The 15,119-nt window shown below is 45.7% G+C and overlaps 1 protein-coding gene across 1 annotated transcript in view; it reads right to left on the bottom strand.

Annotated features, from left to right (window-relative positions):
- Metap1 (methionyl aminopeptidase 1) overlaps positions 1-2,632 on the bottom strand; it is a 30,476-nt gene extending 27,844 nt beyond the window's left edge. Inside the window, exon 1 of the mRNA XM_041658383.1 lies at positions 2,486-2,632. Within this exon, the coding sequence (XP_041514317.1) occupies positions 2,486-2,599 (114 nt within the window). The 5' untranslated portion in view covers positions 2,600-2,632. The remainder of the gene's footprint in view (positions 1-2,485) is intronic.
- Between the last annotated feature and the right edge of the window lie 12,487 nt (positions 2,633-15,119).

The following is a 15,119-nucleotide window of genomic DNA, read 5'->3' as shown; positions in this document are numbered from 1 at the left end:
CAATAGCAAGGAAATGTCTTAGTCTCACACTGATGTGAAACACTGTGTTTAGGAAAAGTTACAGTGACTTGATCGAGGTCTTTACCAGGGCTGAAAGAACAGCTGCGATTTCGCAGGACAAGTGACATTCAGAGTCAGTAAAGAGTGTAAACACAGCCATGACTACAGCAAGGCAATCTGCTTAGCCTGAGAAAAGCTACCCGAATTGTGGAGTCAGAACACCAAAAGCAGTGGCAATCTAATCACTGAAATAAGCATGATCCAACTGTGGGGAAAAGTGACTTTTATCCATAAGATCCGGTCTGGTTTGGTTTGAGCGGTGTCTTATGAAGTGAAGAATCACAGTGGAGAAATGAATGAACCACTACAACTAACTGGTGACAAATTTTACAAGGTGGCCAAGGCAGCTAATAACAGGGATGAAGAGACAGCATAAGCCACTCTGAGTGTCTGATGACAGTAGAGCAGCAATACTAGTAACACACCTACAGACTCCAGCACAGGCTACACTCTTCCTACCATAAGCAAGTTAAGGTGTTCCAACAAATGCCACCTACGCTTGATGAACAGTTTTCCAAAACCTTTTAAGCATTTAGACATAGATATAGATATTGACATCATTTCCTCTTCCTTTTCTTCCCTCCAAACCTTCCCATAAATCCTCTTGTTCTTTCTTAAATCCATGGCCTCTATTTCTTTGTTACATGTAAAACTCTTATCTCAAAAAAGAGAGATGGAGGAGAGGGAGAAAGAAAAAGCAAGAGAGAGAGAGAGAGATAAAGAAAGAAGGAACGAAAGTAGTAGCTGAGCTGGGAGAGATGCCTCAATGGTTAAGAGCACTGGCTGCTCTTCCAGAAGACCCAGGCTCAATTTCCAGCCCATATGATGGCCCTTAACTCACTATATAAACCAGGTTGGCCTAGTAGAGATCTACCAGCCTCTGCCTCCCGAGTGCTGGAATTAAAGGTGTGTGCTACTACACCTCCCAACTTTAAACACTGTGTAGACTACATTAATCTACTTAGATGGGTCACAATTTTCAGAGGAAATTTTTGTTTTTAAGTCCAGGTTCCACCCAGAACTCAGTAAGTTAGAATTGTAAAATATTAAAGCCACGAGAGTCCCTGTACCGGGTTGGTAGCCCTAATGCTATTTTTAGATCAAGAACCACTTCACGTGCATCGTTTTGCAAAATGACAGCAGCAACAAGGTCAAGGATCATATACTTTCTAAAAACAAGACCCATACAACAGTGACGATCTCTTGCAATGGCTTATCTATAATTGTAAAGGCTTTTAAACATAAGTTTTAATTTTACATTTATTTTTGCAAGTACTTTATATTTGGAAATAGTTGGTCTTGCTCTTTTCACATAACTATCTTCCCCCAGACAGGGTTTCTGGAAGTCAAGAGATCCGACTGCCTCTGCCTCCCAAAGTGCTGGGATTAGAGGCGTGCCACCACCGCCTGGCCACATAACTATTCTTATTCAACTGTATTTAGATATCAGTATTAAATTAAACTGGAATCCTTTAAAAGACAAAACGCCTTACATTGTAGGGCTACACGGCCTTACCTTAATTTCAATGCAAAAAAATACAGAAGGAAAACCGTCCACATTCTCTCTATGCAGGTTCACACTGGAACTCGGGAAGTTAAGTAATTTCACTTACTCAAAATCTCGCAGGAATAGTCCTCTGGACTATTGATTAATTCACCTCTCCCAGGAACCCATCAGTTTATCATCAAAATATTGCTATGTCCCTCATCAGCAAACTGCATCTAAGAGCCTAATAACTACCTCTTGCTGCCTTGCCATCATTCTGAGTCTCGAAACGCAAAGAACACAAACACTGTTCAGTAAACACACACTTCTGTCAGGGCCCATTTAGTACTGGGTTTGCTCAGCTGCACAAAACTTCGAATACATCAGAGCCTTAAAGCATAACCCTTGAGGGAACTGTCCCTTCACTCCATGGGAACTTCAGTAACACAAGTGACTCATCTCTTTAACTCACCGGTTCTCTCCATTAATAATCTGAGATGCCAACGGAAAAGAATGAATTACACAGACCCCTCTCTACTCCCACATCCGAAGTTGCTGAAATGTCAAAGCACGGTAGTAAACCACGAGAGGCATGAGGCTGGAACTAGCTCCCCTCTTCAGGAGCCTGCGGCCACCCCAAGGCCCCGGAGGCTCGTTTCCGTCTCCGTCCGGGATGGCACAAGCACCGGAGAGAAGCCCCCGCGGAGTCCAGACCCGACCCCGGCTAGGGCGGAGGTCGCGGGCCACCGCATCCCGCGCGTTCCCACCTGCCCACAACCTGGCCACCCTCCCCGGAGCCGAAGCGCCGCCCGAACCCGCCGCGGGTCAGCTTCCGCTCCCGCGAGCGCCGGCGGCCGGCTCCCGAGGCCCGGGCCGCTGTGAGGCCCGTGGGGGAGGCGGCAGGGCCCGGAGACGGAGGGGCGCGGGGTGGGCGGCTACCTGCGAGCAGAAGTACGAGCCCTGGATGCCCAGCTTGATGCAGGTGGGACACTGGAGCTTGGCCTCGCTACTGCAGCCGTCCGTCTCGCAGACCCGCGTCTCCACCGCCGCCATGCTGCCTGCCTGCCGGAGGAGGAGGAGGAGGAGGAGGAGGGAGGAACGGCCGAGGGAGGGGACAGAGCCAGCCCGGGAGGAGCTCGGCCCGTAAACCGAGGCGCCGGACGGGGAGGAGTCGGGTCCGCCCCTACGCTGCGCGCTCCGCCCCCGCCGCGCACGCGCAGCCAGCGTCCCGCCCTCTCCAGGCGCGCGCTCCCCTGCTGCCCCGCCCCTCGCCGCGCACGCGCAGTGGCGCCCCGCCCGTCCCCTCGTCCTGCCTCTCCGGGCTCGCCTAACCTAGCTTCGCCGGCGGCGCCACGTGGGGTCCGAGGAGACCCTGTAGCCACTTCCGTTGTCTGGGCGCCTTCTGGCGGCGGGCGTGACGTCGCGACGCGGACCGCGAAATGCCTGAGCCCTCGGTGTTCACCATTCTCGCAGGTGGTTGGAAAGGGTGTGGATCCCTCTGCTTGGTTCACCTGGCGCTTCCTGGGAATTTAATTCCCTTTTCTGAGTTGCGCTTCTCTCTGGCAGTGCTTGCCCAAGACAGATCCTCAAATAAATAAATAATGCTCATTCTCAAAAAAAAAAAAAAAATCAATGAAACAGAGATAGGACTGAAATCAGTTCCTCCTCGAGCATTGCTCCTTCACACCCCGCCATTGAAATAAATAGTGCTAGTAACTGTCAGATTGTTCAATACCAACGATTTTTATATGAATCTGATTTTATAGTTTGAGAGAATTCTGCTAATCAAGCAACGTGGAAGCTAAAAGTCTTTTAGTTTATCAGATACAAACCTGTCGCCTACATCGTTCAACTACACATTATCAGTGCGTTCCAGAGCTGCTCTTTTCTAACCTGTGTTTGCCACTAGAAGAAAACAAAAAGCAAAAACCTGGTATTTATTTGATCGTCTACTAAATGCTGTGAGTTTTGATATTTTATATCTTTTCCACCTTAACAGAGCAAAAAAGCTCATATTTTCTTTAATAACTTTTGCTGTATAACCACTCTAACTTCTAATAAAAATGCATACATTTAACCAAAAAAATCAGTGACTGCATATATGTATGTTTGTATATGACATATGACTACAAACCCCAGCTTCCGAAACTATGGCTCGCGACTTCTAAAGTGGGGGCCGCGAAGTATGTGGCAATAGTGAAAGGTTTTTGAAAGCCTAACAACCAAAAGTCATTCAAAATTAAACATGAGAGCTGGGCGGTGGTGGTGCGCGCCTTTAATCCCAGCACTCGGGAGGCAGAGGCAGGCGGATCTCTGTGAGTTCGAGGCCAGCCTGGTCTATAAGAGCTAGTTCCAGGACGGCCACCAAAGCTACAGAGAAACCCTATCTCGAAAATCAAAAAAAAAAAAAATTAAACACGAAATGCATTGCAAGTTTTTCCGGCAGCACTTAACATGTGCATCAGGACTTCTCTGCCGAGCTGATTCTGAGCCCACTGCATGCCCGCTCTGCATTGCCCGTGTGTTGTTCTTAATTCCCGTTTGTCCTATGGGGTAAAGACGATTACGCAGGGAAAAGACACAGACACGCGGCGGTACCACGTGGTAGGTACACTTTTTAATGGGAAGGGAAAACACACTAGGAAAAGTGAAAGGAAGGGACAAAGGGAAGGGTTAAGAAGGGGAGGGAAGAAGGGAAGGGAAGGAAGGGGCGAACTCGTGGCTTGTCCTTGCTTTTAACAGAGGATGCAAAGGCTTCTGGGAAATGTGTCCCGCGCTTGTGTGCGCTGGAGTCCAGAGGGATGTTGGGAGTTGTAGTGTTGCAAGGGAACAACATTTCACCCTTTTGGTTTGATTAAAAAAAAATTGGGGGACCGAAAAATTGGGGGACCTTTAAGGGTAGGGAATGGGGGCGTAGTCCAGTCTCTCATGGCTGCTTCCTGCTGACTTTGGGCGTTGAGGGGTCCAGGGAATGTCCGATTATCTTGGCAATGTCCCACTGGCGTTTGCGGTCGCTGGTGCAGTTGGTCACTGATGTCCATGTCCAGGGTTGCTGGCTGGTGTAGTTGGTCAATGATGTCCAGAGTTGCTGGCTGGTGTAGTCGGTCGCTGATGTTTGAAGTCCTGGCTGTCGTCTCAGGCGGCTGATTGAAGAAATCTGTGTGGCTTTTCCTGAGTAGCTGGGTCATCATTAAGATGCTGGAAGGCAAAAGTTGCATTAGTAAAAGAAAAAATTAAAAAAGAGGGGGGGGATTTTTGGAGAGCTGGGGTGAAGAGGGGGGGGAGAGGGAAATTAAAAGAGGGGGGGGATTTTTGGAGAGCTGGGGTGAAGAGGGGGGGGAGAGGGAAATTAAAAGAGGGGGGGATTTTTGGAGAGCTGGGGTGAAGAGGGGGGGGGAGAGGGTCTTAGGATGTCCGGGGTTAAGAAATGATAAAAAAAATTAAGTGATACTTATTCCTTTGTGATACTTATTCCTTTGTGTTTGATCCGTTGGGCTGGCATCCCGGAGCTTAAGGAAACTGTCTTAAAAGAAATAGATTCTAACCATACATCTCTTAACATTTTAGGGAGCCGCTGCTGCAGTCAGCTGCTGACCTGTTACGTAAGAGCTTTGTAGAGGAGAATCTGCTTACCACTTGTCTTCGCATTTGTTGGGGGTACCTGTAACGACAGCTAGACGGTTATTTATGAATTTAAAGAAGGGAGGGTGTGTTAACACAGTGACGGATCGGGACCATTGTTGTCCTTAGACTGTAGTAGGGGGGGCTGAATCCGGCGTCCTTTGGAACTTAAGAGTACAGGGTCCGGTTTGAGTCACCGTGTATGAAGGATTATCTTGAGCCAGTCGAGGTGGAGTTCTTGTGACATCTTATCAGGATCTGTCCAGGTGAAGGCAAAGATGTTCTGAGACTGAGGGCTCGGCTGGCCTGGCGGGTGCGGTGATCACGTGGCGATGATTTCTGGCCTTGTCATTCCTTGAGTGGTAGATCTTGAAGGCCATCTCCAGGATCTGTGCCTGTGGAGTTAAGGGACCCTTCTCCAAACGTCTGAGTTTCGCCTTGATGTCTGAGTAGGACTGGTTGACAAAGTGGGACATCAGGAGCTGTCTGCCCTCGTTGGATTCTGGGTCCATGTTTGTGAACTGTAGCATAGCTTTGGTGAGACGGTCAAGAAATGCGGAAGGATTCTCGTTTGTATCCTGAAATATTTCTGCAAGTTTAGAATAATTGACTGGTTTGAGAGCCGCCTTTCTTAATCCCACCAGAAGGCAGGTTAAGAATCGGTCTCTGGACAGAATGCCCCCGGGGGAGTTGTAATCCCAGTGGGGTTCCTGTTCGGGCACTGCCTCTGCACCAGGTGGGTGAGAAGGCTGAGTCTGGTGTACTTCGTCAGCATGCAGTCTCGCCTGCTCCCAGACCCGTCGGCGTTCCTCAGGAAGCAAGTTGTTAAAGAGAATCATATAAATATCATGATAAGTTAGGCTGTAAGATTGGGTTAAATATTGAAACTCTTTTGTGAAATTAGTGGGGTTAGCCGTATATGACCCTAGTAGCTTAGAAATATGTGAAAGTTCCGATAAGGCGAAGGGGACGTGTACCCGAAGTGGGCCCTCGACCCCAGCTACCTCTCGTAAGGGCAGAACGGTAGCTGGTTTGGGTTGATCAGGGTCTGCTGCTGCGGCAGCGGCTCGCGAGCCCGTAAGGGGAGGGGTGAAATTAGGCGCAAGGCGGCGGGTGGGGTTAGCGCCTGAGGGGGTCTTGGAAGACCAAGGCAGAGGGGTGGGGCGGGGAGGTGAGACCGAAGAATCCGAAGTCGATTCGGCCCGCCTACTGCGCCTCCTGTGCTGGGAAGAAATTGTTAATTGTCTTCGCAGTTGAGTCCTGCTGCGAGAGAAGTTAGGTGAAGCTGGATCGGAAAGGCTGGATATATGAGACGGGGGGGGGGGGGGGGGGGGGGGGGGGAATGAGATTTTTTGGGGGATTCGGAGGAACAGGAAGGCGACCCAGAAGGATGTTTACGCGGAACTCCTGGAGACCTAGGAATGGAGCGTTTAGAGGCGTGGGGAGAAGGTGTAGGCGACTCCTTTTTGTACCTAAAAGAAACTTTTGAAGGAGGGGGGGATAGAGGAGGTGGCCCCCGATTGGGCAGGGCGGGAAGGAGTGGTGTCACGAGGTCGGGGAGGCGGGGGGTCGTCATCGGGGTCCATGGTCGGAGCGGAGGGTTCCTGGAGGGAGGGTAGAGCCAAAAACATGTGAGCCGGTGAACAGTGTGACGAGGTAGATGGGTCAGTTTTTAGAGCCATATAAAAGAAGGCCATCACGTACATTAATTCCTTCCATTTAGCTGACCGGTGACAAAAATTTGCCAGCTCCCGCAGAGTGTCAGGGTCAAATGATCCCTGAGAAGGCCAGCGAATAGAGCCCTGTAAATTGTATTTAGGCCAAGTCTTGGAACAAAGCCGTGTTAACTTGGAAAGTTTTACGGAGGGAATGAGGGCGTGGGGTTCGAGAGCTTCCAGAAGCTGCCCGAGCGGGGAAGATGGGGGGACCGGTTTAGAATTTTTTGAGCCCATGGCCGAAGTGCAGCCCAGCCGCAAAAGGTACCAACAGAGTACCGCGAACACGGCAAGCCAAAAACGCAGGCGTCCGTGCGAATTTGGGGCGTGTTAACACTTAACTGCCCCGAGCCCAGCAACTGTACAGGAGAGAAAGTCCCGGCTGGGAGGAGGCGATTAAGCTCTTTAGGGCACAGGGCCCGGAGGTGCCATAAAAAGTGGCCCGAAAGTGGACAGGAAAAAGTTAGAAAAAAAGGAAGAAAGAAGGAGAAAAAAAAGCCCGGAGCACCGAACTCCGGGTGCGCGGACTGAGCATTTCGGCCGAGGGCAAAAAAAAAAACGGGGGAGGCGGGTTAGCAACCTAGCCCTAGACCGAGGTGTGCAAAGAAAGCCGGCCGGACAGTCTTTGAACGCCCCAGGGGGAAGGAAGCCAACTCAGGGTAACTCACGGATCAGGATGAAGCTGTTGAAATGGCCGTGGAAACAGGTGGTGGTGAGCGAAGGCTGTCGGTTCTTTGGACCTTGTCGGTGAAGCCCAGAGGCAAAGCCTCGGGCACCGGACAGAGAGGTATCCGAGTCACGGCACCAAAATGTTGTTCTTAATTCCCGTTTGTCCTATGGGGTAAAGACGATTACGCAGGGAAAAGACACAGACACGCGGCGGTACCACGTGGTAGGTACACTTTTTAATGGGAAGGGAAAACACACTAGGAAAAGTGAAAGGAAGGGACAAAGGGAAGGGTTAAGAAGGGGAGGGAAGAAGGGAAGGGAAGGAAGGGGCGAACTCGTGGCTTGTCCTTGCTTTTAACAGAGGATGCAAAGGCTTCTGGGAAATGTGTCCCGCGCTTGTGTGCGCTGGAGTCCAGAGGGATGTTGGGAGTTGTAGTGTTGCAAGGGAACAACACCGTGGGTACCGACACACCGGCACCCAGCAAACGCTACCTGAACCCCGCTGCTGCAGAATTCTGGAATGTTGTGAATTGCAGTGTTTGTTTGTTTGTTTGTTTGTTTTACCATACTTGGTGTTTTGCTCTTAAGCATAATGGTTTCGTTACAGAAAACAATGACTTCTAGTATTTTCCTACCATCATTCATCATGTATCAAAACAATCTATCTTTGGATTAACTTTAAGAAGCTGTGACTGGGCAGAGGCAGGCGGATCTCTGTGAGTTCGAGACCAGCCTGGTCTACAAGAGCTAGTTCCAGGACAGGCTCCAAAGCCACAGAGAAACCCTGTCTCGAAAAACCAAAAAAAAAAAAAAAAAAAAAGCTGTGACTGGGGCTGGAGAGAAGGCTCAGTGGTTAAGAACACCGCCTGCTCGTCTAAAGGTCCTAAATTCAATTGCTGGCCTGCAGACATGCATGTAGGCAGAACACAATAAATAAATCTGGAGGAGGAGGAGGAGGGGGAGGAGGAGGAGGAGGAGGAGCTGTGACTGTGTGACTGTAGTGGCTAGAACTCTGCATAGTGAATTGAATGTTTGTTTCTATAGATTGCTTTAGAGATGTTGACTTAAATTTCATTTTTTAAAATTATTCAGTAGATTTTGGCTTGGATTAGACAGAATTTCCAATAATTTCTAAAATGGAACAAAACATACCTCTGCCGTTTTGTACTATGTTTTTATACAAAGCAGCATTCTCAGCATTGACAGTTATAAATCAGGATATTATCAATTATCAAAAACATTAAATATACTCTATGACCAATAGTGTCAAATATTCAACCAAGATTTTTCTTTTCTTTTGTTTTCTTTTCTTTTTTTTAGTTTTTCTAGATGGGGTTTCTCTGTGTAGTCCTCATCCCAGCTGGACTTGTTCTGTAGACCAGGCTGGCCTCAAACTCAGTTTTCCTAGTTCTGGGGTTAAAGGCACACACCACAACAGCCTGCTCTATTTATTTATTTATTTGTTTGTTTGTTTATTTGTTTGTTTGTTTATTTAAGTTTTTAGAGACAGGGTTTCACTGTTTAGCTCTGACTTTCCAGGAACTCCCTCTGTAGACCATGCTGGCCTTGAACTCAGAGATCCACCTGCCTGCCTCCCTAGTACGGGGGACAAGCCCATAGGTCTCATTAGTAATGCAAATTTACTTTAGTTATCAATAAAAAGTATTATGTTAAAATTATTCTAGAGACCAGAGAGACAGCTCTGTAGTTAAGAGAGCGTACTGACCTTGCAGAGGACCTGAATGCAATTCTTAGCACCCAGGTCAAGTAGCTCACAATCACCTATAACCCTGGAAACCTCACTTTCTCTTCTGACCTCCATAGAGTCGTTGGTTGTTCTCTACTTTTTTGGCTCTTTGCTCTTTTGGGGAGCCCACCACGCAGTTCCCAAGTAAATCACACATGGGGGCCTTGGCTTATTTGTAACCAGCTTTTCTTAAATCATCCTGTCTACCTTTTTTTTTTATTTTAAAGATTTGTTTGTTTATTTATTATGTATACAGTGTTCTGTCTGCATGTGTGCCTTCAGATCAGAAGAGGGTACCAGATCTCATTATAGGTGGTTGTGAGCCACCATGTGGTTGCTGGGAATTGAACTTAGGACCTCTGGAAGAATAGTCAGTGCTCTTAACCTCTGAGCCATCTCTCCAACCCTCCTGTCTACCTTTTGCCTCTGGGCTTTTACCTATCTCTATTTCTGTATACTTTTTACTTCTTACTCTGTATCTTGCTGTGTAGCAGAGTGACTGTCCCCTCGAGTCCTCCTCTCCTTCTTTTCTTCTTCCTTCTTCTGTCCTCCCAGATTTCTCCTCTTCTTTTATTCTCTCTGCCTGCTAGCCCCGGCTTTCCTTTCTCTAGTCTTGCTATTGGCTGTTCAGCTCTTTATTAAACCAATCAGATGTTTTAGACAGGCAAAGTAACACAGCTTCACAGAGTTAAACAAATGCAACATAAAGGGATGCAACACAATTTTTCATCATTAAACAAATATTCCATAGCATAAACAAATGTAATACATCTTAAAATAATATTCTACACCACCATGGTCATCTGTACACATGGCAGAAACTCACACAGACACATACACATAAATAAAAATAAAATTTATACCAAAGAATTGTTTTCTTTTTTACAGGTGTGTGTGTGTGTGTGTGTGTGTGTGTGTGTATGTTGGCCCATGCATACTGTAGCAGGCATTTGGAGGTCAGAGGACAAGTTGCACAGTCCTCTCTTTCCACCATGTGAGTCCCAAGGATGGAATACACGGTGGATGACTTGGCTTCAAGTGTCTTTACCAGCTGAGCCAACCCACTGTTCTCAAAGAATTAAAATAAATTTCCATGTGATGTGAGATCAGTGGATGTCTGATTTATATACCACTGTATGTACCTCTGGACTTAGGATTGTGTCAATATTTCTCAGGCAGAAACGCCCACAACTGGGAAAGATTTAGAATGTTCTGGTATGTATAAAGTGCTTGCCCCTCAAACATAACAGCTTGAGTTTAATTCCCAGAACATATGTAAGGGTAGAGGAAAGAAATAACTGCCCAAATGCAGGCAAATTTTTCTTTCCCGCCCACCAGTTCCCAAATAACCAACATGGAGACTCAATACTAATTATAAATGCTTGGTCTATAGCTCAGACTTATTAATAACTAGTTCTTAGAACTTAACACATTTATATTAATATACATTCTGCCTCGTGGCATTACCTCTCTTTCATCTTGCACCTCCTGTTTCCTCTCATGTCTCACTTGACTCTTCTTACTCTGGCCCTCTTCATCCCAGCATTCTCTCTGCCCCTATAATCCTGCCTAGATCTCAGCCAATTTGCTTTTTATTAAAAGTGAGAGCAATACATTTTTACAATGTACAGAAAGATTATTCCACAGCACACAAAGTTATCCTCTAATCCCCAACATGAGTCCCATGGCATAAATGGACACATAGATAATAATAAAAAACTTTAAAATATACTTTTAATATATATAATATATAATGCAATATAGCTACTTGCTTTCTTTAATATATTGCAAACTTATTTATTGTTACTAATATACTTGTCTCATACTTTAGTGACTACATGCATTTTATTATATGAATAATTTGCTAAACCAAATCCACTAATAATAGAAATACGGAAAAATTCTAATTGCTATTTACTGTAAAAGGATCAATAAACATCCTTTTAGCTAGAACTTTGTGTGTCTCCTCTTTCACTTGCTAAATCAAAGGGCTTTCTATAGTTCACCATATCTTTATACAGCTCATTATATAACTCCCTAAGTAACATTAAAGGGAAGACATTAATTTACAGTGGAGAAACATGTTGTCAAGGTGAAAATCACCAGTAAAGAGCAAATCAATTTTGTACATTTTCTTAAACTATGAAGAAGTTGGGGTATCTTTTCTGGTTATCCTACCCAAAAATGCATAGCTGATCCTAATCAGAAGGAAATATCAGACAAACCCAAACTGGAGAGTCTATATGGTATAACTGACCTGTACTCTTCAAAATTCTCATATTTCAAAAGACAGAAAGCTATTGAAGATTCACCTGCAATATGAAGTTCAAAACATGTTTGTGCTTTGAGCTCTGGCTCAGTTTACGAGCCTCTTGTGTCACAATTCTTTATGTTGGGACTTCGCCCTCTTGCAATAGCTAATGCCTGATTGCTGAACAAACACACGGCTGTTCCATCCTTGCAGTTTCTTACCATGCCATGTGCCCCCAACCCGAAGTGCCTTTTCCCACTACCTTATCATTATTTTAAATGGCAAGTCGGTGTTTACTTTTGTAAAGAGTGTGTGTTTCATTCACGCAGCAAGCACATAGCAGGAAATGTGATAGATTTTTATTCTTACTCTGAGCACTGTGTCTTTTCCCCAATGGGAGGAATCCAATCATACATGCTTAGGGGGTTGCCTAGTTTTCAGGGGGAAGGAAATGAAGAAAGCGGGAACCAGGTCAGCCACTCCAGGTCACCAAGTTTCAGGAATGCAGCCAGACCTTTGTGGAAACACCATTTTTCAGGGTGGTGAAGGTTACAAAACAGCCTTCCAAAAATTAAGTTCGTCCCATCATCCTTCTTTTGATAGAAAATATTTAGATTACTTCCACCGCCCTCAGTAGGATCTTGGTCTCATTAATAAAAGTTTTTAAAGACAGGCTCAAAGGAAAAGAGAACAGCTTTATTAGAGTTGAGAGGAAAACCAGGCAGGAAAGCTATAAATGCTGCCAGAAGGGGAAGAGAGACAATCACACCATTTTCATCTGAGGATACTTGCTCAGTAGTACTGAGATAAAGAAATGTAACATAAAAAGTTACATTCTTCTGAGTTAGGACTCAGAAAAGCTATACCATAATGATATCTGCAGGCAGCTGCCCAATTTGATCATTTTATGAAATGACTGATAATTAGGTTTTTTTGTTTATTTGTTTAGATAGGTTTTTTTTTTCACTCCAGCTTAATCTGCCCTTGAATTGTAACAGTCCTACCTCAGCCTCTCAAATGGTAGTATTCAGACATGAGCCACCACACCTGATTCTATTTCTGATTCTAAGGTCCAGTCCCAACACCAGTTAACTCATTAAAATGTTGCTGACCTCCTAGTTCTAGTTAATATCTAATAGTGCTACTTCTAAGCCTAATATAAAGTACTATTGTCACAATTAACAACAATTTTTAGATAACATTTATTAAAAGGTGATGGGACCAGGGAGATGACTGCACAGCAAAGAAGACTTAAAACTCTTGCGGAAGACCAAGCTCATGTCCCAACACCCACAAGAGGTGACTCACAATCGCCTGTAACCTCTAGCAGGTCCTGATGCGAGAGAAATCAGGGTCCCCTGGGGGTTCTCAGTCTCATTAATAAAAAAAAGGAATTTGCAGTGAACTCAAATGGAAGCTCAAGGGCAATTGTACCAGAGTTTAGAAGAGAAAAACCCTGGGGCAATCAAGAGATAAACTTCAGCGACTATGTCCCATAGGTGACACAGCTGCCCATAAGAGAGAGGAGAAGAGAAGGGAAAAGGCCCTGTCATTTAAGCTGGCAAGTCAGATGTGTGACCAGCAAACAGATACATGGCGGGGGCAGGGGCGGGGAGGGCACTCTACAGAAAGAACAAGGAAGCCCAACATCTTGGAAAACCCAAAGTCTTAGGGAAGGTATGTTTCCTCTAGAGATAGAAGAAAAGGAGAAGTTACACTTTACTGGAAAATTCTTTTTCAGAAAAGGGGACAGAGTTATAAAGCTAATAGATGCACCCTGTAAGCTGGGAAAGAAAAGTAGCAAATTCAATCTTTCCATCCCTGATGTCCTCTTTGAACTCTTCTACTTTGTTCAAATATGTTATCCTGGCACTTTATGTGGAAGTCCCTTTCAGCTGATTCCACCCATCCCACACAGCCTTGTGTTGAGATACTACATCTTCCATGGTGGCTTGAGGTGTCTGTGAAGTAGACTCTCTTCTCCCATTGGCTTAGCCTGGAGGGACTTCACCTCCTCTGACACTGTTGGTGAGGCTCCCTGAAGTCCAAGCACAATGATACAAGAAGGGAGGAGGCAGCAACCCTAGACTGAACTTTTAAAGACTTCAGGACTTTTAAAGTAATTCATGGTTTATATTGTGAGATTAGTTTTTAAAATTTATTTTATGTGTGGGTGTTTTGTGCCCACAAAGGTCAGAAGAGGGCATCAGATCCCATGGAACTGGAGTTACAGGTAGGTGGAACAACTGACTTAGAGTTTCTATTACGATGACCATGGAAACTTTTTTTTTTTAAGATATATTTATTTTATGTATGTTATGCCCAATCCATGAGGATCCCAAAAGATCACCAGGGAGATCGACTCACAGAAATGCAAAAGCAAGGTTTATTGTGTGCACAATACAAGCCAGCAGGGACCTCCTCAAAGCAACTGGCAAGAGGAGGTACCCCGCCTTTCTAGAGGTTATTATTTAAAGGCAAAAACCAGAAAAATTACATTGGCAGGTGTTAAGTTGGGAGTGTAGCCCCAGCCCCTGGCCTGGGAGTTGCTTTGCTCTGGACTCCAAATTCCAGCATGCCAAGTCCTGATACCCCTCCTGGGGGGGGGGGGGGGAGTTAGGACCACTCCCACAGGGTATTTAAGTGGGCTCCCAGAGGAAAAACAGGTGGTTTTTGGGTCTGCATGGGCTCCCTACTGTCCTTTCTCCCCGCCACGTGCTCAGCCACCCGAGAGAGTCATTCTTAATAAAACGATGAGTATTTTGATTCGACCTAACTGGATTTCTTGTGCCAGTGGAGGTGCCCTTTTCTTATTAATTTTTATTTATCCGCAGGATATTGGGTAATAGGTTCAATCCTGATTGGCTCGAGTCTAGGGACTTCTCAGAAATTTTATTTTTGAACCTCGCCTATTGCTTGTCAAGTTTTCTTATCAGCTGACCTTCAGGTGGGGACATTCTGCAGTTCTCTGTACTTTTCAGATGGCAACCCTGTTACTTTTGCTCCTAGCCATTTCTGGGGACCGGAATGTTTTATGGGAAGTAGCTTACACAAGACACAAGATGAAGGCAGAGGACAAAATGGAGGAACTTTGGTTCTTCAATGTATATAATGCTCTATCTGTATGTACACTTGCATGCCAGAAGAGGGCATCAGATTCCATTATAGATAGTTGTGAGCCACCATGTAGTTGCTGAGAATTGAACTCAGGACCTCCTCTAGAAGAGCAGCCACTGCCCTTAACCTCTGAGCCATCTCTTCAGGACCTGACCACAGCAACTCTTATAAAGGAAAACCTTTAATTGGGGGGAGGCTTACAATTTTACTGGTTTAGTCCACTATCTTCATGATGGTACACAGGCAGACATGGTGCTGGAGGAGCTGAGAGTCCTACACCTTGATCTATAGGCAACAGGAAGTGAACTGAACTAGGCATACCTTGAGCATAGGAGACCTCATAGCCTCCACTGAAATCAAACAGAAATCTGGAAAGGATTTGACAAAACGCTGGAGTCAAACACAAAATAAGGCCAGCAGGAAGAGGCAACATAAAGAGCCAGAGACCGGCTT

The sequence above is a fragment of the Microtus oregoni genome, unplaced genomic scaffold, assembly GCF_018167655.1.
Source record: "Microtus oregoni isolate MIOR12 unplaced genomic scaffold, Mior012 000000F_ref0000247, whole genome shotgun sequence".
Taxonomy (NCBI): Eukaryota; Metazoa; Chordata; class Mammalia; order Rodentia; family Cricetidae; genus Microtus; species Microtus oregoni.
This window is presented reverse-complemented; position numbering and strand designations above follow the sequence as displayed.